At 34.8% G+C, this 25,126-nt stretch overlaps 1 protein-coding gene across 3 annotated transcripts in view; it reads left to right on the top strand.

Moving 5' to 3' along the window:
- The window catches only part of alpha-Cat (catenin alpha), a 110,179-nt gene that overhangs the window by 66,248 nt on the left and 18,805 nt on the right, over nt 1-25,126 (top strand). For all 3 annotated transcript variants that reach the window (XM_089106325.1, XM_089106324.1, XM_089106323.1), the window contains 4 exons: nt 8,659-8,868; nt 17,624-17,915; nt 19,948-20,099; nt 24,256-24,390. In XM_089106325.1, coding sequence (XP_088962451.1) covers nt 8,659-8,868; nt 17,624-17,915; nt 19,948-20,099; nt 24,256-24,390 — 789 coding nt within the window. The remainder of the gene's footprint in view (nt 1-8,658; nt 8,869-17,623; nt 17,916-19,947; nt 20,100-24,255; nt 24,391-25,126) is intronic.

The raw sequence follows: 25,126 nt of genomic DNA, 5'->3' as shown, positions 1-25,126 counted from the left end.
GCCCTTCAAGTCAAGAATCCTCGTTATGGGTCATTTCGTTATGCGGGGAGGGGTCGTTTCAGCTATTTGGTTAGCGTGTAGTATCCGTCCCCGACTTAGGTCTGGATCAGAATCAATGGTTCTTTTTTCCAAGCTGAAAATAAATTTTAAGAAATATGATTTTGTGTTGTTTGTTCGTTCTAAAAAGTATTATCCTTGGATAGATAAGTTGAGGTGTGGGAATTCATTTATTAATAGAGTACACTCGACTAGGTATTTAGGCATTATTGTAGATGAGACGCTTAGTTTTTCAGATCATATAAATCGTATAACATCTAAAATTGCCGTGTTGGAATTATTAGGAAATTGAAGCACATTTGTCTGAAAATTGTCCTTAGACTTTTGTATTTTTCACTTGTCCATTGGTACCTTTTATATTGTTGTTCGGTATGGTCTTCAACTTTTCAATTCCATCTGAAACACCTTAGAGCCTTGCAGAATTCTTCCATTAGGATTTTAGCAAATTAAGCACCGAGAGATTAAGTGAGAAATGTGTATTGGAAACTGAATATTCTTCCTCTAGCAGGTATATTCCTTTTTTATCGATCTATACTAATGTTTGATATTATTAATAACTTTACCTCAGAAGGTTTTAATGGCATGTTTATAACTGGAACTTGGAATGTTACGACATTAAAAAATGACTATCGTATCGACATTTTGACTGACGAATTCAGACGATTCGAACTGGACTTATTCGGAGTTTCAGAAACTTATATCTCGATTGTAGGAATTAATAATTTAGATTACATAGATTTTTTTTACTCAGGCAGGACGGATGGGGTTCATTGATAAGAAGTAGGGCTCATAATGAATAAAGCAACTTCTAGGTTTTTTTTAGGTTGGGAAAGTATTATTAATAGAATACTAATTGCCCATTTTATGACTAGAAAGTTCAGGGTATCAGTTATAGTAATATATGCCCCTGTAGAACCGACTGATGGAGATACTAGTGACTCATATGAATTTTACTTACAGTTACAGGAGCAAATAAACAAGGTCCCAGGTAGAAATATGATGTTATTACTGGGAGATTTTAACGCCCAGGTTGGTAGAAATAAGGATAGATGGTATCCCAGCTTAGGTAAATTTGGTGTAGGAAAAGAAAATAGTAATGGATACAGACTTTTGCAATTTTGTAGGTATAACAATCTAGTTATAACCAATACGGTGTTTGTTCATAAAATGGCTCATAAGTTAAAATGACATTCACGTGATGGTAAGACAGCAAACCTTATTGATTATGTTATTGTAAACTGAAGACTGGCAGGATCAATACAAGATACTAGGGTATATAGGAGTGCTGCTACTGATGATAAAAGTAAAGATCACTATCTAGTAGTGTCAAGGGTTAATTTAAAGCTGAAATATCGGAAGGGTAATTACCTCCCGGGAAGTTATGATGTTAGTAGACTCCAGGATGAGAATTTGAGAGAAACTTTCCAGGAACAGTTGAATACTAAACTTGAGGGTTTAAAATTTGATAATGTGGAAGATGTTTGGAATATTTTTAGAAAAATAATTTGTGAAGTTGCTGAAGGTGTATTAGGGAAGAAAGCTAGAACTGCAGCTAAGAATATTAGTGAAAAAGCTTTATGTTTAATAGAAAGGAGAAAGGACTTGTACAAGAATTATCTGAGTGATAGATCGCATGAAAAAAAAAAGAAATGTAAAGAAAGTGGAGAAAGCATTGAAATATGAACTAAGGAGGTGTGAAGTGGAGGCCATGGATAAAATTGCCGAGGATTTAGAAGATACAGCTAGACGGCATAATAGTAAAATATTGTACTGGCACGTTAACAAATTGAGAGGTAGTAGTCAATCCGGACTTGTCCCAGTTAAAGATAGGAATGGGGTCGCAATTAGCGATAAGGAAAAAACTAAAGAGAGATGGGCCGAACATTTTGAGAACTTGCTTAACCGAGATAGAATTATAGGAGAAAATATAGAGGAAAATGAAAAAGTTTGTGATACCTTGGATGTGAAGGAAGATATGTTTTGTGAGGAGGAATTGGCAACAGTACTAAAAGGATTAAAGAATAATAAGGCTCCAGGTGCTGATAGGGTAGTAAATGATTTTCTTAAATATGGTGGCTCTGAGGTTAGAAATAAGTTATTGAAGATTATGAATATGATTTTTGAAAAAGGGGAAGTACCTAACGATTTTAGGAAAACCTTGATTAAGCCACTTTATAAGAAAGGTGATAAAAGTGAGTGTGGTAATTATCGAGGCACTAGTCTGGTTTCTGTAGGTAGCAAATTGCTTAGTAATATGATACTTTTTAGACTTAGAGATGCTGTAGACAAAGTTTTATGAGAAGAGCAGTGCGGTTTTAGAAAAGGTAGAGGATGTTTTGACCAAATTTTCACTCTTAGGTTAATAATTGAGAAGTGCCTAAGTTTTCAAACACCTTTGGTCCTCAGTTTTATAGATTATGAGCAAGCGTTCGATTCTGTTGATAGAGGAGCTTTAGTAAAGGTTTTATCCTTGCATGGTATTCCAGAAAAATACATTAAAGTGATTAGTGCTATGTACGAGAATAACACTGCTGTGGTTAAAGTAGGAAATAAGGTTAGCAGCTGGTTTTGTATTAAATCAGGAGTTAAGCAGGGCTTTGTTCTATCCCCCTTTAAATGGATTATGTTGATGGACTTTGTTTTAAGGAGCACAGGAAAGGCTATGGGAGACCACGGAATCAAATGGGGAGGAAAAAGTCTCCTGGACTTGGATTATGCTGACGATTTAAGCATCCTAGATGAAAGTGTGAGCAAAATGAATGAAGTCTTAGAGGTTTTGCGAGTTCAGGGTGCTAGAATTGGTTTGAAAATTTAATGTTAGGAAGACTAAGTCACTAAGGCTAGGAATAAGTGAAGATGAAAAGGTGACGTTGGGTGATGAGAGGATTGATCAGTTGGGCAGCTTCACTTACCTTAGTAGTATTATTAGTAAAGATGGTGGGAGCTGGGAGCAGTGAAGATGTTAAGAGTAGAATAGCCAAGTCGCAGGGTGTTTTTTTTTTCACAGTTAAAATAAGTCTGGGAGAATAGGGAGATAATTCTGAAAACCGAGATTAGGATATTAGAAGCTACAGTGATGAAAGGGGTCAAATAAGGCTCTGAAGCATGGATGCTCCGAAAAGCGGATGAAAATTTGCTAGATGTTTTCTAGAGAAATTGCTTAAGGATTGTTCTGGGCACCCTGCTGACTGACCGTATTTCAAACAATAGGCTATACGAAAAATGTGGTTCAATACCGCTTTCTTGGTCTATAATGAAAGAAAGGTTGAGGTGGTTAGGGCATGTGGTGCGGATGAAGGATGACAGATTGCTAAAGATTGTTTTTTTTAGCCAACCGTCTACGGCTATCTAGATAGCAGGTCTGCCTTGTCTGGGTGTGGCAGACGCCATCAAGATAAATTTAAAGGAAAGTGGACCTTCCTGGACAGGTGTACCGAGGGAGGTTGTGAATCTAGTGGGGTGGAGGAGGAGTGTGCGTAGCTGTGTTGGCCTCAGGTGGCTTGGTGCTGCGGTGAGTTGTTAGTAGTAGTAGTAGTAGTTTATAACTGGTGTGGATCTTCACAATTATAATACAAGAAATGCAGATGCATTTCGTCGGCCACAATGTGAAACAACCCGGTCACAGTTCCCTTCTCGACATGTTTTGCCGAGCTACTGGGTCATTTAACAATTGGGTTTGTGCGTGAGCATGACCGAAGTAGTCTCTGGGTAAAATTGAGGGATGTTTGTAATAATATTTATCATTTTTTTTTTTTTTTTTTTTTTTTTTTTTTTTTTTTTTTTTTTTTTAGTAGTGCCATTATGGAATTTTTAGTTGTGTTGTATGGTTAGCCCGTCGGCGGGGGATACTGTTTTGTTTTTGTTTGTTTATATTTAATTATGTGTTGGAGGCTGGAGTTCGCCTAAAGAACCGAAAGGTTCCTTGGCGTTTGTTTTTTACAAATTATGTGTAAATAAAATTATGCTCCTGGAAAAAAAAAATGAGTCAAAACAGCTGTCATATACACGGAAAAGAAATAAACTTGCAAAAGAAGAAACAGAAGAAATTGAATTTGTTCGTGTGGCGTGTGACTGGGTTCAGTTTATGTCTCGTACGAATGTTTGCACGGGCTGGTATATTAGGTGACAGTAATGTACGATATTGACAACTTGAAAGAAAAGACTGGGCAAAGTGATATCTGGGCAAAAGACTGTGCATTGAAGAAAAAGACTGGGTAAAGTGAATGGGCAAAAGACTGGGCATTGAAGAAAAAGACTGGGCAAAGTGACTGGGCAGAAGACTGGGCATTGAAGAAAAAGACTGGGCAAAGTGACTGGGCAAAAGACTGGGCATTGAAGAAAAAGACTGGGTAAAGTGGCGTATCATCAACTGAATTTGGCCCTCATGGAGACTTAATTGGGTACTTCAAAAACCATTGTTAATAAGGTTAAAAATAACCACGTATCATTACCGAAACTTCACATGACCTATTCTGACCACTCAGTGTCATTTTATTTGATTTTCCTAGTTCCTCCAAAAGTAAATCTGTCTGCTCAGTGCATAGATGCTCAGTATTTCCTGTTATGATTGCAAGTTGTGTTATAAAAAAAAAAGTAAATGATACGGCAATAGACCCTTAAAGTCCAAACTGGTGGTGATGATCTCCGTCTCAAGACCATTCAGCCAGGAATTGCAATGGGGGGGGGGGCAGCCATTCTGTGCTTTTGCACACCCTTCCTACATACCTTCCCTAGATTTCTCTAGGTACCTATTTAGAGCTTGGTCGACTCAGGCTGAGCTTACAGAGTCACGCCACTGATCCCCGTCCCAAACGAAATAACTGGCCATACCGGGAATCAAACCCCCGTCCTTCGGACAAAGGTTTCGTAATCCAGGCGCCAACCACTCGGCTAGGACGAGGCAAGTTTCGGTAGGTTTTTTTTTCCGCCCTATAGACTTAGTGTGTTTACGTAAGACAAAAATTTTGCTATTATCTGATGGCTGAGATATCTTTCTACCGAATTATGTTATAAAACTCATTTTGTATTTGTTTTTATTTTGTAGACTGAGAAGCAAGTAGAATATGAAAACAGTAAAAAACGAACATTTTTTTGTTTTTTAACAAGTTTAGATCATTCTCTAAGATAAGAGCTAATCACAATTCTGAATAAGTGAATGGATGGATTTGAAGCTAATAGATCCATTGATTTAAGTACATTACCTTTCAATATAAGTTACAGTTGTAGGCGTACTGTACGTTTCGTACAGTACGTTTGTTGTACGTTTTTGTACGTTTGTACGCAAAATTGTACGTTTCAAAGGGAGCAGGATCCATAAAAAGAAAGAATTAATTGCCTAAAACTTTAATGTTCCAAGTGCAACAGCAAAGATGGCCTTATTAGGAGCTGTGCTGATCTGCTGTTTTTCATTTTGAGCCATCTCATCGTCCGTTCTTGCTTTTTTTTTTTTTATTTCATTGCTCCACTTTTCTTGTCTTTCATAGCGGGTTATAAAAAAATATACAATTTGTAGCCATATTTTTGGTAGTCTTTTGCACGCTGATTTTATTCCTTTCTATTTTGTTTCTTTTCTTCTTAAATTTCATTACTCGACTTTTCTTGTCTTTCCCACATTGGTGGCAAATTTTTTTATTTTTGTTTCTTTTCTTCTTTTTGTTTCATTATCCCGTATTTTTTTTGTCTTTCCCACATTTTAGTCGTCTTTCCCACGTTGATTTTATTATATTCTTCTATATATATTCTTCTTTATACTTCTTTCCCTTCTTTATATTTCATTGCTCCACTTTTCTTGTCTTTCCACGTTGATTTAATTTTTTTCTATTTTGTTTCTTTTCTTCTTTATATTCCATTACTCCACTTTTCTTGTCTTTCATAGTTGGTTATAAAATAAAGTGTTATTCTATTATGGTTGGATTTGTAGCTATGCTGCTATGCTGCTTAATTTTTTTTTCTATTTTGTTTCTTTTCTTCTTTATATTCCATTGCTCCACTTTTCTTGTCTTTTCACGTTGATTTAATTTTTTTCTATTTTGTTTCTTTTCTTCTTTATATTCCATTACTCCACTTTTCTTTTCTTTCATAGTTGGTTATAAAATAAAGTGTTATTCTATTATGGTTGGATTTGTAGCTATGTTGCTATGTTGCTTTGTAGCTCTTGCAAACTTCCAATTCAGAAAAATGTTAAGCTTGATCTTGATTAATGGTGCCGTCGATATCATTCTAGACATATTAAGTTCACCAAAGATACAAAATTGTAGAAAGAGCGTTATATAATCGGATGTATAATTTTTTTTTAAAAATCATAAATTTTCTCAAAGCTTTAATTTATTTTTTAAAGGGACATGGGACTGATCATCCCATGATCATTATTAACCAGTTTGTGTGTGATCGTCTTGACAAGGGAGAAATTCCTGCAAGCTTGTTCCTGGATTCAAAAAGCATTTGACTCAATTTCTCATTTGATTTTATTTTCTAAGCTTAACGAATCGAGGGTTCGTGGGAGAGCATTGGATTTAGTAAAATCTTATCTTTCTGAGAGAACACAAGTTACTTTAATTAATAATTCTGCTTCTTCTTTTCTTCTTCTTATTCTCTTCTTCCGCTATTGTCATTGGTTGGTGTCCTTCAGGGTTTAATTATGGGTCCTCTTTTCTTTCTTCTTTATATTAACGCTCTGGGTTTTGCTACAGCGTCATCTTCTCTAGGCGCACAGTTTGCTGATGATACAGCTGCTTGTTTGTGCGGTAAATCTTTAAATGAGCTTCAAATAAATATTACCCATGCATACAGTCGTTTTTCCAAATGAATTGATGACAATAAACTTGTGCTTAATAATAAACAAAACTTAGTATCAATTTTAGAGTTGGGCGCAGTTTTCCAAAACCAACTAACATTTGCGTTATGCTTGAAGACGGTTTATTGTCTATTGAAAGAGTGAGAAGTATTTGTTATCTAGGTGTGGTTATTGACGAGAGCATGCCGTGGAAGGATCACATCAATGGTATTCGTGCAAAAGCATCATGGGGCGTTGTTATTATGAAGCGGTTGAAAAATTCCTTACTCTGCTCTTAAGTCACTTTATTTTACTTAGTACAATCTCATCTTGACTTCGCGGGATTTATTTACCTAAATACGTTTCAGTCTAATTTTATTCCACTTCAAAAGATACAGAATAGGGCTGCTCGTGTCCTTACGTCATTTCTACCGTCCTCTTCCCTTTTGCCAAATAAACCAAGAACAGTATCGTTATATATAATTGTGTATATTCTTCCGGTGAGTCTTATTGTTCAGTCTTCTATGTTTTTGTTTAAAGTTAAATTCGACCGTGGAGCTCTTCCTAATTATTTTTATCAAATGTACCTATGTTCTTAATGACCCAAAATACCCATTTCTAGATCGGGCCAGATCGGGTCGAGTATGATTTTTACACTGCCCTACATGTCAATCATTTTGAAGAAAAGGCGAGAAAAGCGTACGTAGTTCTATCACCAACAACAAAAAAATATAACCGGCCGATTTGAGTCGGCTTTATAGTACTCTGGTTATACCCTATTTTTTAGCTATGTCTCCGTTTTGGAATATTTTTTCCGAAATTGATAAAAGACAGCTGCTTTCAGATTATCGGGCCCGACTAGGCCTTATCTGGGCATAAGTTTTTTTAACTGAAAGTAAGGAGCGACATTAAAACTTAAAACGAACAGAAATTATTCGGTATATGAAAGGGGCTGTTCCCTCCTCAACGCCTCGCTCCTTACGCTAAAGTTTTTTATTGTTTAAAAAAAATAGAGGTGTAAGAAAAAGTCAAACTTTAGCGTAAAGAGCGAGAAGTTGAGGAGGGGACAGCCCCTTTTATATACTGAATAATTTCTGTTCGTTTTAAGTTTTAATAGATGTAACGTTGTCACTTACTGCCATTAGATTTCGGGTTCGAGCATTGCTCATACAATGATTTAAAAACTAAAAACTTATTTTGGTGAAGGATGATGTCTTGCATTTGTTATTTTAAATATTTTGTGATTGTTTGGATATGATCTTTCTGCAATCTCACCACTGTAGCCCAATAGCTCGTATTACTATATTAGTATATTCTCGAATGAACGTGTGTTTGTGGGAGGTTGGAGCGATATGTTAATGTTGTTTTTTTTTAACAAGAGGTACAGGCAAAAATAGTTTCATTTGTTTTTTCTCATTGGTATACGAGCTCTGCTCCCCACCAACGGAAAACATATATTTTTAATTTTTAATTAAAATAAAGTAGTTGCGGGCATCAAACCATGGCTAATTGTAGAAAAAGCCAAGACAGATAGTCCGGGTGAGAGGAAAATCTGGCATAAGCCCTTTTTAGGATTGTATAAAAATTACGTCACTTCACTTGTTGATAGATAATTCTATCTATCATACATCCGTCCATACATCATTCCTAGGGTAGAACTAAGGTTGATTGTCATAGAACTAAAGGATGGATGTTTTCTGTTTCTTCTCATTGGTATACGAGCTCTGCTCCCCGCCAACGGAAAATGCATAAATTTCTGTAATTTATTGCTGTTATAATAAAGAACCTTGAACCTCAGTCGTCTTCTAATAGCAGTTGCCTTTTTGTAGGTTGAAGAATATGCTCAAACCTTCACTGAACACGCCAACAAGCTTGTTGAAGTGGCCAATCTAGCCTGTTCGATGTCAAATAATGATGATGGTGTGAAGATGGTACGTTATTCTGCCGCGCAGATTGAGACCCTTTGCCCCCAAGTAATTAATGCTGCTCGAATATTGGCAGCACGTCCAAAATCGAAAGTTGCTCTGGATAATATGCAGGTACGTGGATGATTGTTATAAACTAGCTTACCTGTCGCATATTGCTGCAATCTTAAAAGAAAGGAAAACCAAGAATAATTCTCTTGCGAAAAATTCACCCACAGACCATTCTCGTCCTGGAAAATCCCCCTCCCCCCGAAATTCTCCTCCATGCGGAAAATTCCCTCTGACAAGTCTCCTTCATTGGGAAATCGAGTCCATAAATCGAAAAAACACGATAATGGACTTCATCGATAAACATCGGTTTTCTTTTTAACGTCATTCTATCAACAATAGAATTATTCCCAGACTGAAAAAAAAGTTGTCCTTTATTCTACATTTATGTAAATTGCCTAATGATTTTGGTTTGATTACATATGCAAAGAGTCGGAAGAAGATATGCAGATCAGATTCATTTATATGCAAAATTCAATACTCTCCCCTCTCCAGAAAATTCTTCCCGCGGAAAATTTTCCCCACATATAAAATAGCAATAGTATTTTTTAATTTGAAAACTGTTTTTGAATACCAAGTTCAGTTGTTTTAGTTGAAAACAAATTGTATCATTCCAGAAGTGTATCATATGACAAATTCATAGTCAGTTAACCCGTTAATTGAATATCCAGAAAGTGTGAATAATTTGACCAGAAAAAATTATCAATTATTGGTGTTGAGGGGTCTCTAGTTTCATTCAGCGCGAGAAGTATTAAGTGGGACTTGGGACGAAAAAATTTTTTCCAGGGGATGAGGGGATGAGCCTTGGGTAGAAAAATTGTTAGAATGGGTGCATTATTAGTATTAAGAATGTGGCGCGGTTTATTCCTTTGGGTATGACCTTTTGTGAGGGTGTTATGGATGACTTCGTTTGTTTGTATTAGCGCTTTTGAATGGTTTTCTGCTCTTTAATCGTTTTGATCAAAAGTTTAAATTAAATCCTTTAACTGTATCTATATTTTGTTCTCTTTTTTTGCGGCCATAGCCCTGCGGTTTTTTTTTGTGTCAAATAACTGAATTCTACTAACGTTCTCTGACACATACCGACTTTTACTTGCTTTTAAAGGTTGTAAGTTTATTTGTTTTATTTATCCTTTTGTTTTCAATATATTGTTTCTTATTGAAGAAAAAAATTAACAAACGAATGAAATAATAATATACAACACCAAGATAAATGTAACAAACCGAATCTTAAGAGTCTCAAAATAGAGGCTTTCTTCGGCCATCCTATTTTGGCGGCCATTTTATCAAATAAATAAAAAAGAAACATTGCTAGTAAACCTACAACAGTATAGTACAAGTTGAAACCTAATGTAACTGGCTATATTTGATATGGGGGCTACCCCCCGCATTTTCATTTATGTAGCTTCTTTACGGATAATTTTTACAGAGAGTGATTGAAAACAAATGATGGGAGGGGGAGGGGCTACTCCTTGTATTTTCATTTATTTATCTAATTTATGGATAATTTTCACTGAGAGCAACAAAAGATAACTTTGCTCGTGATTCCTTAAATTTGTAAAATATCTTCTTCATCTTCCTCCTTGGATATAGAATTCTATATTTATTCACAGGTCCTATCCACGGGGAGAGGGGGGGTACTCCTCGTATTTGCATTTATTTACCTAATTTATGGACAATCTTCACTGAGAGCAATAAAAGGTAACTTTGCTCGTGATTCCTTAAATTTGTAAAATATCTTCTTCATCTTCCTCCTTGGATGTAGAATTCTGTAATTATTCACAGATCCTATCCACAGGTGGGGGGGGGGCTACTCCTCGTATTTTCATTTATTTATCTAATAAAAGATAACTTTGCTCGTGATTCCTTAAATTTGTAAAATATCTTCTTCATCTTCCTCCTTGGATATAGAATTCTATATTTATTCACAGGTCCTATTCACAGGGGTGAGGGGGGGGGGCTACTTCTCGTATTTTCATTTATTTATAAAATTTAAGTAAAATTTTAACAGAGAGCAATAAAATATAAATTTGCTCGTGATTCCTTAAATTTTTAAAATATCTTCTTCATCTTCCTCCTTGGATGTATAATTCTGTAATTATTCGTAGGTCCTATCCACAGGGGGGGGGGGCTACTCCTCGTATTTTCATTTATTTATCTAATAAAAGATAACTTTGCTCGTGATTCCTTAAATTTGTAAAATATCTTCTTCATCGTCCTCCTTGGATATAGAATTATATATTTATTCACAGGTCCTATCCACCGGGGGGCGGGGGGGGCCGACTGCTCGTATTTTCATTTATTTATCTAATTTATGGACAATTTTCACTGAGAGCAATAAAAGATAACTGTGCTCGTGATTCCTTAAATTTGTAAAATATCTTCTTCATCTTCCTCCTTGGATATAGAATTCTATATTTATTCACAGGTCCTATCCACAGGGGGGAGGGGGGGGCTACTTCTCGTATTTTCATTTATTTATCTAATTTATGGACAATTTTCACTGAGAGCAATAAAAGATAACTTTGCTCGTAATTCCTTAAGTTTGTAAAATATCTTCTTCATCTTCCTCCTTGGATATAGAATTCTATATTTATTCACAGGTCCTATCCACGGGGAGAGGGGGGGTACTCCTCGTATTTGCATTTATTTACCTAATTTATGGACAATCTTCACTGAGAGCAATAAAAGGTAACTTTGCTCGTGATTCCTTAAATTTGTAAAATATCTTCTTCATCTTCCTCCTTGGATGTAGAATTCTGTAATTATTCACAGATCCTATCCACAGGTGGGGGGGGGGGCTACTCCTCGTATTTTCATTTATGTATCTAATAGAAGATAACTTTGCTCGTGATTCCTTAAATTTGTAAAATATCTTCTTCATCTTCCTCCTTGGATATAGAATTCTATATTTATTCACAGGTCCTATCCTCAGGGGTGAGGGGGGGGGGGGGCTACTGCGCGTATTTTAATTTATTTATAAAATTTATTGACAATGTTAACTGAGATCAAAAAAATATAAATTTGCAAGTTATTCATTAAATTTGTAAAATATCTTCTTCATCTTCCTCCTTGGATATAGAATTCTATATTTATTCACAGGTCCTATCCACAGGGGTGAGGGGGGGGCTACTGCTCGTATGTTCATTTATTTATCTAATTTATGGACAATTTTCACTGAGAGCAATAAAAGAGAACTTTGCTCGTGATTACTTAATTTTGTAAAATATCTTCTTCATCTTTCTCCTTGGATATAGAATTCTATATTTATTCACAGGTCCTCTCCACAGGGGTGAGGGGGGGGCTACTCCTCGTATTTTCACTTATTTATCTAAATTATGGACAATTTTCACTGAGAGCAATAAAAGATAACTTTGCTCGTGATTCCTTAAATTTGTAAAATATCTTCTTCATCTTCCTCCTTGGATGTATAATTCTGTAATTATTCGTAGGTCCTATCCACAGGGGGGGGGGGCTACTCCTCGTATTTTCATTTATTTATCTAATAAAAGATAACTTTGCTCGTGATTCCTTAAATTTGTAAAATATCTTCTTCATCTTCCTCCTTGGATATAGAATTCTATATTTATTCACAGGTCCTATTCACAGGGGTGAGGGGGGGGGGCTACTGCGCGTATTTTAATTTAATTATATAATTTATTGAAAATTTTAACTGAGATCAAAAACATATAAATGTGCAAGTGATTCATTAAATTTGCAAAATATCTTCTTCATCTTCCTCCTTGGATATAGAATTCTATATTTATTCACAGGTCCTATCCACAGGGGGAGGGGGGCTACTTCTCGTATTTTCATTTATTTATCTAATTTATGGACAATTTTCACTGAGAGCAATAAAAGATAACTTTGCTCGTGATTCCTTAAATTTGTAAAATATCTTCTTCATCTTCCTCCTTGGATATAGAATTCTATATTTATTCACAGGTCCTATCCACAGGGGGAGGGGGGCTACTTCTCGTATTTTCATTTATTTATCTAATTTATGGACAATTTTCACTGAGAGCAATAAAAGATAACTTTGCTCGTAATTCCTTAAGTTTGTAAAATATCTTCTTCATCTTCCTCCTTGGATATAGAATTCTATATTTATTCACAGGTCCTATCCACAGGGGTGAGGGGGGGCTACTGCTCGTATTTTCATTTATTTATCTAATTTATGGATACTTTTCACTGAGAGTAATAAAAGATAACTGTGCTCGTGATTCCTTAAATTTGCAAAACATATTCTTCAACGTACTCCTGGGTTGTATAATTCTGTAATTATTCGCAGGTCCTATCCACAGGGGGGAGGGGGGCTACTCCTCGTATTTTCATTTATTTATCTAGTTTATGGATAATTTTCACTGAGAGCAATAAAATAAAACTTTGCTCGTGATTCCTTAAATTTGCAAAACATCTTCTTCATCTTCCTCCTTGGATGTATAATTCTGTAATTATTCTCAGGTCCTATCCACAGGGGGAGGGGGCTACTCCTCGTATTTTCATTTATTTATCTAATTTATGGACAATTTTCACTGAGAGCAATAAAAGATATCTGTGCTCGTGATTCCTTAAATTTGTAAAATATCTTCTTCATCTTCCTCCTTGGATATAGAATTCTATATTTATTCACAGGTCCTATCCACAGGGGGGAGGGGGGGCTACTTCTCGTATTTTCATTTATTTATCTAATTTATGGACAATTTTCACTGATAGCAATAAAAGATAACTGTGCTCTTGATTCCTTAAATTTGTAAAATATCTTCTTCATCTGCCTACTTGGATATATAATTCTATATTTATTCCCAGGTCCTATCCACCGGGCTGTGGGGGGGGGCTACTGCTCGTATTTTCATTTATTTATCTAATTTATGGACAATTTTCACTGAGAGTAATAAAAGATAACTGTGCTCGTGATTCCTTAAATTTGCAAAACATCTTCTTCATCTTCCTCCTTGGATTTATAATTCTGTAATTATTCTCAGGTCCTATCCACAGGGGAGAGGGGGGCTACTCCTCGTATTTTCATTTATTTATCTAGTTTATGGATAATTTTCACTGAGAGCAATAAAAGATAACTTTGCTCGTGATTCCTTAAATTTGTAAAATATCTTCTTCATCTTCCTCCTTGGATATAGAATTCTATATTTATTCACAGGTCCTATCCACAGGGGTGAGGGGGGGCTACTGCTCGTATTTTCATTTATTTATCTAATTTATGGACAATTTTCACTGAGAGCAATAAAAGAAAACTTTGCGCGTGATTCCTTAAATTTGTAAAATATCTTCTTCATCTTCCTCCTTGGATATAGAATTCTATATTTATTCACAGGTCATATTCACAGGGTTGAGGGGGGGGGGCTACTTCTCGTATTTTAATTTAATTATATAATTTATGGACAATTTTCACTGAGAGCAATAAAAGATAACTTTGCTCGTGATTCCTTAAATTTGCAAAACATCTTCTTCATCTTCCTCCTTGGATGTATAATTCTGTAATTATTCGCAGGTCTTATCCAAAGGGGAGCGGGGGGCTACGCCTAGTATTTTCATGTATTTATATAGTTTATGGATAATTTTCACTGAGAGCAATAAAATAAAACTTTGCTCGGGATTCCTTAAATTTGTAAAATATATTCTTCATCTTCCTCCTTGGATATATAATTCTATATTTATTCACAGGTCCTATCCACAGGGGTGAGGGGGGGCTACTGCTCGTATTTTCATTTATTTATCTATTTTATGGATAATTTTCACTGAGAGCAATAAAAGATAACTTTGCTCGTGATTCCTTAAATTTGTAAAATATCTTCTTCATCTTCCTCCTTGGATATAGAATTCTATATTTATTCACAGGTCCTATCCACAGGGGTGAGGGGGGGGGGCTACTGCTCGTATTTTCATTTATTTATCTAATTTATGGACAATTTTCACTGAGAGCAATAAAAGATAACTTTGCACGTGATTCCTTAAATTTGTAAAATATCTTCTTCATCTTCCTCCTTGGATATAGAATTCTATATTTATTCACAGGTCCTATCCACAGGGGTGAGGGGGGGGCTACTGCTCGTATTTTCATTTATTTATCTAATTTATGGACAATTTTCACTGAGAACAATAAAAGATAACTTTGCTCATGATTCCTTAAATTTGTAAAATATCTTCATCTTCCTCCTTGGATGTAGAATTCTGTAATTATTCACAGGTCCTATCCACACGGGGGAGAGGGAGGGGCTACTCGTATTTTCATTTATTTATCTGATTTATGGACAATTTTCACTGAGAGCAATAAAAGATAACTGTGCTCGTGATTCCTTAAATTTGTAAAATATGTCCTTCCTCTTCCTCCTTGGATGTAGAATCCTGTAATTATTCACAGATCCTATCCACAGGGAGGAGGAGGGGGGCTACTCTTCGTATTTTCATTTATTTATCTAGTTTATGGACAATTTTCACTGAGAGCAATAAAAGATAACTGTGCTCGTGATTCCTTAAATTTGTAAAATATCTGCTTCATCTGCCCCCTGGGATCTATAATTCTGTAATTATTCCCCGGTCCTAGCCACCGGGGGGCGGGGGGGGGCTACTCATCGTATTTTCATTTATTTATATAATTTATGGACAATTTTCACTGAGAGCAATAAATGATAACTGTGCTCGTGTTTCCTTAAATTTGTAAAATATCTCCTTCATCTTCCTCCTTGGATCTAGAATACTGTAATTATTCACAGATCCTATCCACAGGGAGGAGGAGGGGGGCTACTCTTCGTATTTTCATTTATTTATCTAGTTTATGGACAATTTTCACTGAGAGCAATAAAAGATAACTGTGCTCGTGATTCCTTAAATTTGTAAAATATCTTCTTCATCTTCCTCCTTGGATCTAGAATTCTATATTTATTCACAGGTCCTATCCACAGGGGTGAGGGGGGGGGCTACTGCTCGTATTTTCATTTATTTATCTAATTTATGGACAATTTTCACTGAGAGCAATAAAAGATAACTTTGCTCGTGATTCCTTAAATTTGTAAAACATCTTCTTCATCTTCCTCCTTGGATCTATAATTCTGTAATTATTCGCAGGTCCTATCCACCGGGGAGCGGGGGGCTACGCCTCGTATTTTCATGTATTTATCTAATTTATGGATAATTTTCACTGAGAGCAATAAAATATAACTTTGCTCGTGATTCATTAAATTTGTAAAATATCTTCTTCATCTTCCTCCTTGGATATATAATTCTATATTTATTCACAGGTCCTATCCACAGGGGGGAGGGGGGCTACTCCTCGTATTTTCATTTATTTATCTAATTTATGGACAATTTTCACTGAGAGCAAGAAAAGATATCTTTGCTCGTGATTCCTTAAATTTGCAAAACATCTTCTTCATCTTCCTCCTTGGATGTATAATTCTGTAATTATTCGCAGGTCCTATCCACAGGGGGGAGGGGGGCTACTCCTCGTATTTTCATGTATTTATCTAGTTTATGGATAATTTTCACTGAGAGCAATAAAAGATAACTTTGCTCGTGATTCCTTAAATTTGTAAAATATCTTCTTCATCTTCCTCCTTGGATATAGAATTCTATATTTATTCACAGGTCCTATCCACAGGGGGGAGGGGGGCTACTGCTCGTATTTTCATTTATTTATCTAATTTATGGACAATTTTCACTGAGAGCAATAAAAGATAACTGTGCTCGTGATTCCTTAAATTTGTAAAATATCTTCTTCATCTTCCTCCTTATATGTGGAATTCTATAATTATTCACAGGTTCGGTGAAATGGACTGAGGAAGCTACGAACTCGACAGAAAGGAAGCACTAAAATAAAACAAGTCAACCATGGTAGGCTCACTTACCAGTTGCATTACTAGTCTTTGAATTTTCTTTTTATTTGGGTTTTCTTCTTTCTTCTTTGTCATCTCAAAATATCATTAGAGGGTTACACCTTTTGGGTACACACCAGGGGCCAGGGCACCAGTTTACACTAGGGGCCAGGGTACCAGGTTACACTAGGGGCCAGGGCACCAGGTTACACTAGGGGCCAGGGCACCAGGTTACACTAGGGGCCAGGGCACCAGGTTACACTAGGGGCCAGGGCACCAGGTTACACTAGGGGTCAGGGCACCAGGTTACACTAGGGGTCTTTTGGGTTGCACCTAAAGGATTAAAGGATTATGATTAGATTAGATTATAGCTAGATAGGTTATTTCTGACGTTTGCCTATGTGTCTTAACATACAATACATCTTACTTTGCCTCCTACAGGTAAATTCCGTTCTTCTTTTCTAGTGTTATCTCTCATTGTCCCTTTTTCTTATAGATGTTTTATTTCCCTGGTTTGTATGTTATGTGTTTAATTTCCGAGAAGATATGGGGGGAGGGAGATATGCTTTCTTCATTATATCTAGTTTAAATACAATATAACTTTATTTAATATGCTATTAACATAAGTTTCCTATGTTCAGCTGGAACCTGGTTGAGACACTCTGAGAGACGTATTGTAGAAAGAAAGTTAAAAATGTTTTTAATATAACCACTTTCTACTTAGAATACACCTATCTGAAACTTGTTAGTAGTTTTCTCCCTATTATTTTTAAAGTTTTCGCCTTTTTCTGGCTAGTTTTTGTCACTTTGTATTCTTTTATTCATTTATAAAACTCCTTGTAAGTCAGTTTGTAGTTAAACTTGCATTATAAGATAGATTCCACAGCCCCAGGCATTAGTCTTTTATCAAAAATGTAAATTGTCGATTATTTCTCTTGTCCCTGCCCCCCCCCCTCCCTATGTGATGGATTTTACTGTTTCTCGTTTTTCAGGCATTTAAAGAATCATGGGAAAATCAAGTTCGTGTTTTAACTGAGGCTGTTGACGATATCACTACTATTGACGATTTTTTGGCTGTTTCTGAGAATCACATCTTGGAAGATGTCAACAAATGTGTACAAGCACTGCAGGAAGGTGATGCTGCAGCTCTTGATCGAACGTCGGCTGCTATCAGAGGACGAGCATTGAGGGTCTGCAATGTTGTTGCAGCGGAAATGGATAATTATGAGCCAGGAATATATACAGAGAGAGTTCTTGAAGCAGTCAAAGTTTTGAAGGATCATGGTTAGTTTGTTATCATACCCAATTTCGCTTTTAAATGGTATATCCTAGAATGGCTAAAAAAAATTGTTTTAGGGGAAATAAAATCGATTCGATATTTTCAGCTTGTCAACTATTACTATATAGAACTTTTCCAATATATATAAATGTATATATATATATATATATATATATATATATATATATATATATATATATATATATATATATATATTAGATTCTCGCTGTCGCTTGTCTTCTGAACGAAAACAATTTGAGCCTTTTCTTGGTGTCATGACGTCCAAATCGACCTTATATTGGAAGATATGTCCTTGTAAAACTACATTTTTTTTTTATTGGACCTTTAACTTTTGCCTTGGCTTTTCTTTTGTCATTATGAAAGACATATTGCCGAACCTTTGTTTCTTTTAATTAAAAACAAATACTTCTTTTTCTTCCAACGATTTATCTAGTCCAGGTTTTTGATTTTTGATCTAGTCCAGGTATGTAAGGTATTGATGACCTTATTTATGTCAAAATCCAAAACCCAGTCATCATCGCTATCATTTTCGATTTATTTGGTTCGTTTCACCTAAGCTTATGTTTCGTCATTATGAAATACGTATCGCCGAACCTTTATTTTTTTTAACAAAGGTATGGTAGGCATTGATGACCTACATATAAGCATTTCTTCAAACTAAAAACAACAACAAAACATGAAATTAATAAAAAATTTCGAATATTCCAATTCCGCACCCTTGAGCCTTTATCAACAGGGAAAAAATGGACAAAAAAATTGTTAAATCATCTGAAGTAAAAGACAAAAAACAACTTAACAAGAGAAAAAAAAAGAACCAAAGACAAACAAATAAATAAAAATTATATCTTAATAAACTTCCATAATACTACTCAATTCTAACACGGAAATGAACACCAATATCTCTAGATATTTTTTCTCTATAGGATCAGACGAGGTTAACGAGTGCTAATTGGCAGAGTGCCAAATTGGCTAAGTTGCTAAGAATTTCTTTCGTTTTTCTTTTTCTTTATTATATCATTTTCTTTATGTAGTGTTTTTGGGTTTTTCTCATTTTTGTGTTATTTTCTAGTATGGGTTAATTTGTTTAATCTAATTTTATTCTTTATTTTCTCTGTTATTTTCTTTGATAAAGGCCGATATGTGAAGCTGAAAAGTGAGTTGATGGAACCCTCCTCCCCCTATATTTTCGTGATTTGGCACCCCTGTAAGGCGGTAAGCGGCAAATTGTTTTTGGGGAGGGGCTGAAATATGTGCATACAATATGCACAAGTAGGAGTAATATTAAAAAAACATAAAAAAAACATGTTTTTTCAGTCTTTATCAATTATGAGTGTCCCCTAAAACTGTACCCTGGACAAAATTATACATTGTTTAGAGAGTTACTACAAACATTGTGTAGGCTAATTCAAATATAGTATAGAACTTTTATAAAAGTTAAAAGTAACTGATAAAACTGTAAAATCACAAGAAATAAAAAAAAAATCCATCAATTCATTTTTCTTACACATTTAGAAAGAAGAAAATCCAGCGACTGGGGTCAACTGCGAAAAAGGACGAAAAACCGCTAACATGTAGCGATGACTAAATCTAAAAGGAAATTTAAAAACGGGAAAACTATTAATTACGACAATAAAATCTAATTTCAGCTTCACATATCGCTGGAATTTTTTTTCTCTAAATGTGTTTTGCTCTTATGTTGTGACCCAGACTATTAACAAAAGTGAATTGAGGGATTTTTTTTTCGATTTTACAGTTTTATCATTCATCTACTATATCTGGGAAAAGGGACACAGTAGATAAGATCTTGGTTTTATTATTGGCTGTTCGACCTTATTTTTAGGGACTTTCTAGGGGATTTTTAGGGACTATTATGGATTTCCTTTAGAAAATTCCATCTTAAGAGTAAGATAAGTGCGTTGACACTGAAATCTAAATAATTTCAAAAGCTGAGTTAATTTCTTTGTTTTCTTAAAAGCTCAGATGTGGCAATGTATATTAAACATTTGAACTTTTTAGTAATGCCACAATTCTCTGGTCGTGTTGTGGTTGCTGTTGATGGCTTATCATCAAATCCTTCAAAAGACGTTGATGAGAATGAATTCATCGATGCATCAAGGCTAATTTATGATGCGGTGAGGGAGATCAGACGCACAGTTTTGCTTAATAGGGTAAGTGTACTGACTTTTCAAAGGCTTTCTTTGTACTTAGCCAAAACTGATAACTCAACCAAACCTAACTAAGCCAAAGAAAATGGGAAACTTATGAGGATTGGATCTTTAGCGATTAAACATGGGAGGATAGGGATTAAAAATTACTAGTGCCACAGACAGTATGACGGCTGGTGACTTTATTAAGATATAGAAAATCTCTAAGAAAATTAGATGTTTTGTATAATTAATCTACAGTGCAATAGGATAAACACTGATATTGCTCTATACGTGATATTTAATCAGTATTATTTTTTTCTGAAGGGCCAAAGTCAAAATACAGTTGCACAAAGCCTAAATTAGCTCAGGCGAATCTTAGCAGGTTAAGTAGGCTAGTTGACTCACGCTGGTTGGTCTACTGGGGACGTAATTCTGCTTTAGTCAAAACCTCCTGCTTTTAAAAGATATCTAAAAAGACAAGTGTGTAGTAATTTGGGTCAAACAAAAGCTAGATGGTTGCGAAAAGAGGTTGAGGTTGCGAAAAGCTAGATGGAGTTAGTGATTTTATTTGAGAGGTTGCCAAAAGCTAGATGGCGTCAGTGATTTTATTTAAAAGAGGTTCCCAAAAGCTAGATGGCGTTGGTGATTTTATTTTCGACACCAGCCGCACTTTTCACTCTTAAAAGTGTTCCATATTATATTAATTAGACCACAAAGAATTTAGTCAAATCTTGCGTATATGTCTACTGTCTATGTCAGTATTGTCCACTATCAACTTCTATGTTTGTCAACTTTCAAATCCTTTTAATTTTAATAACTACCTGCTACAAAATGACCACCAATTTTCCTTATGTTGTATGCATAAATAAATATGAAATATTTATGGAAGAATATGAATACATAAACAACAATAATTATTTATTTGCAACCTACTGTGAAAGGCAAGAAAAGTTGAAGTTATGCAATATAAATGGGAACAAAGACATTAAGTTGAAAAATAAAACAATGAATGTGTAAAACAATGAAATAAAACAATGAATTTAAGTGGAAAACATGAGGAAAGACCTTGACTTCTAAATAGTAGAGTCGGACTGCCTCTCTTGTGGCAAGGCTATTGTGTTGCAGGGTCGAATCTGGAGCAAAATCTTGGGGGAGGCCGAATATGACAAGGATGCCAATGAGCAAAATCTTGGGGGGGGGCAATATGGCAAAGGTGCCAATAGTTGACTAAATTGACAAATTTATTCTAAAAAAAAGAGTGAAAAAAGGACAAAAACTGGGAAAGAGGGCGCCAGAAAAAATCTTGAGGATAGCCAAGGTCCCGCTTCCTCTCCCCCTGGATCTGCCAGTGTTGTGTTGGTTAAGCAAATATAAAAGGAACAAATATTATACTAGCTGAGTTTCGTAGCTAGGGGAGAGCAGCCCTAATGTAGTCCATGGAGATCTAGAAAAAAATAAGATAATATCTTACACTGCAAATCCCTTCCCGTAACAAAAAAGACAGCACATTCATCATACAAAAAAAAAAATCAAGATAAAAAAAGAAACAGAGGTATCTGAGTCTTCCTCGGCAAAAAATTAGCTGGAAACATATATATATATATATATATATATATATATATATATATTTATATATGAAACATATATATATATATATATATATGAATAATATTTTATATTATTTATATTATATTATTCATATTCGTATTTATATTATTAATATTATTCATTCATATTTATTTATATTATTTTGTATTTATACATATATATATATATATATATATATATATATATATATATATATATATATATATATATATATATATATATATATATATATATATTTATTCGTTTCTTAAAACTTAAATGTTAACTTTTTTGTCTTTCTTTTGAACCTGAGAATTTCTCAGAGAGATTAAACACAGATGAGACTAACGGTAGGTAAATCTACGATTGAGTTAACATCATAAAGCCAGCATCATATCCACTTTTCCCTTTTTTTCGCTTTTATTTGTACCTGTCTATATCAACTAGAACAGCAGGTTGACTTGGTAGGCCGTATGACAAACTCAAGTAATGTGATGTGAACGTTAATACAAACGTATGCTATTCTGGGGCTCAGGATGTGTTTTTTAGTGATTTGGCTTTCTTTTTTTTAATGCGAAATAAACGAATTGCGGATTTATGATGCAATTTTGTTCGTGATTTTAGAACGTAATTGTCGAAAATAGGAAAGTTTGTCTGGTTTTTGTTGCAACCCTGTCTTCTCTTTTCTTCTTCTGCTTTTTCCTCTCTTCCTCTCCCATCTTCTTTTCCTCTTTTATTACTATCTTTCTTATTTTTTTCCTTTCGTATCATTTCTTTAAACCATAGGGTCTTTTTCCCACCCTGATATGGTGTTCTTGCCTTAAAATGTGGTATTATTATTTGAAATTGCTATTGTTACTAGTCAAGCTTCTCTCAAGCTGTTATCTTTTAGGTTCGAAGTGTTTCTCTTTTTTCTCTTTTACTCTTATTATTTTGCCTCTCGTTTTCTCCCTTCTTCTTTTCCTCTCTTTTTTACTGTCTTTTTCTTCTTCTTCTTTTTCCTTTCGTGTCATTTCTTTGAAACATAGGGTCTTTTTTCCACCGTGGAATGGTGTCGTCTTAAAATATATTACTATTATTTGAAATTGCTATTGTTACTAGTCAAGCTATACTCGAGCTGTCATTAGGCAATGGATTCGCCCTTTTGACTCGACTTACATTTTTTTTTTTTTTTTTTTTTTTTTTTTTTTTTTTTTTTTGGTGAACTTTTAGGTTTGAAGTTTTTAGGTTCAACTCGCTGTTTCAATCTTATGAAACTAGGAATTCTTCGGGTTTAGTGTCTGGGGCTTAGAGGACTCAATGAGAATCTTTGTTTATGCGTTTGGCGGCACCACTGGTGTAGAGCATAAAATGTTAATCAGTTCAAGGTTAGGCTGTAACGAGTCCATAATGATCTAACTCTTCTTTTCTTTTTATTTATTTATTTCTTTATTACAACGGAAGTTGTAAATGTATAATTGATTGTTAAGGATAGAAACAACCATCATCAACGAACCAATGTGTTTCCCTTGTGTTTTATTGATTAATTTGTTAATGAGGTTGTATTCCCTTAGATGGCTTTTCGTATTAAAAATTGGATTGGAATTAGAAATCTTTAGAACTGTAAAAAAAATTCTTAGATTCGATAAGTGGCTTCATTAAGACGCTGATTACCCGAAAAATGGGTGCAAAAGTGTTGCACCCATTCATAGTGTTGCACCCATCATTTCATAGTTCAAGTAGAATGCTACTTCTTAAGATATTCTTTAAGTTTTTTGGAAAATTGATCAAAACAGGGATGTACACAGGCAAAGGGGGCTTAAGAAAACTGGGTACTTGTATGATATAGCCCTTACCCAATATTCTTTTCATATGTTTCTCTGACGCTCAATCCTAATGAAATATACTTAAGTATGATAAAAAAAATATTACTTTAGAAACAAATTTGGGCTATATATTGTCAGATTAGGGGGGGGGGGGGTGAAGTATAGCGGGTCTGCATGCCTAGTGTGTTAGGTACAATTATTCTGCATATTATACAGTAAGACTAACTTTACACTGTCCAAATACTTTACCCCCACCCCCTAATGTGCAAATATTTAACCCAAATTAAATATTTTCCATCTATTCTGTCACTTCTCTTTGTCTTGTCTCATGCAAAGCTGAAAGAAACTAATGAAAAAAAAAGTTCAATAATGTGTCAATGAATAAACAACTTGAGCGGTAGGGGTTGTATCATACAAGTGCCGAAAATTGTGCTCATGAAATGAAATGATTGTAGAAAATATCAGGACATTGATGATAAGGATATTTGATAGACAAGCAGAAACACAAATGTCTAGTTTGCTAAGCACAAGAGTGTTAATAATTTCTCCCCAGAGAAGGAGCTCGGGATCCATTCTACATTTTTTTTTTTTTAGAATTTCTGGGTATTCCTTACAAAATTATGAAAAAAAAATTGTATTATTACCCCTCCCCCTCCCGCAAAAAAAACCTTAACTGCTTCATTCTCCCCTTTTTTTTATTTGGCGTTGTAGTTCTTCCGCTTTGTTCTTGGTATTTGAATGTTAACGTTCTTTTAGTCGCAATTAACTTTATTTTATCATTACAGACGGATGAAGAATTAGACCCAGAAGAAGTTGTTTTGGATAATGACTATACAATCGACAGAACAGTCAACAAATCAGTAGGGCTTGATCTACTTGTCGACGAATATCCAGATATTAGTGGAATCACTACTGCCCGTGTAAGCATCCCCTTCTGTTTCTTATCCAACTCATTCCAATAGTTAATATAGTAAAATATTCCCTATTGGCTATATTCTCCATTCCCTTTGTATGTTTACAACCCCCCTTCCTTACCCCAAACAAGACACTAAAAGTTAAAAAAAGATACGAAACACGAATAAGCTAATACTTATAAAAATTAATCTTGATTACCCTGAAGAAAAAAAACACTTTTTTTCAGCTCAAGAATTCAAGAATTCACATATTTTAGACACGTCAAATGTGCATATATAAAGTTTAGTACCAGGATCCCGGGCCCCAGAACTCAGCAGATGGCAGGCTTGTATATGTTTGATTCGGCAATTACGCATTAGCGTAATTACCGCGTTATTCTTTAGTTTTAAGTCATCAGGTGTCACATCAGCAATTTTGCTGATGTGATTAATCAGAATTAATCAGATTGAATCTATTCCCTATGTATGTTTACAAAGCGTATGTTTACTGAATAGAAAAAAAATATACAAAAAAATCCCGATTAAGGCATGCATCAGAATTACGTTAAAAAATTGTTCAGAAAACCTGTTCAGAAAGTTAAATGGAAGAAGGGAAAAAACGATTTAAAAAAATCAATGAGAAAAGGGGTTTTAAAACGGTATTTTAAAATCAATTTTAAATATCGATTAAAGGACGCATCAGAATTACATTTTAAAAAATATTAATCAACCTGTTTAGAAAGTTAAAAAGAAGAAGGGAAAA

Source organism: Artemia sp. Qi Xiang Cuo, chromosome 20 (genome assembly GCF_049724085.1).
Source record: "Artemia sp. Qi Xiang Cuo chromosome 20, ASM4972408v1, whole genome shotgun sequence".
In the NCBI taxonomy this organism is placed as follows: Eukaryota; Metazoa; Arthropoda; class Branchiopoda; order Anostraca; family Artemiidae; genus Artemia; species Artemia sp. Qi Xiang Cuo.
The sequence above is the reverse complement of the archived record's forward strand: the minus strand, read 5'-3'. Positions and strand labels throughout refer to the sequence as shown.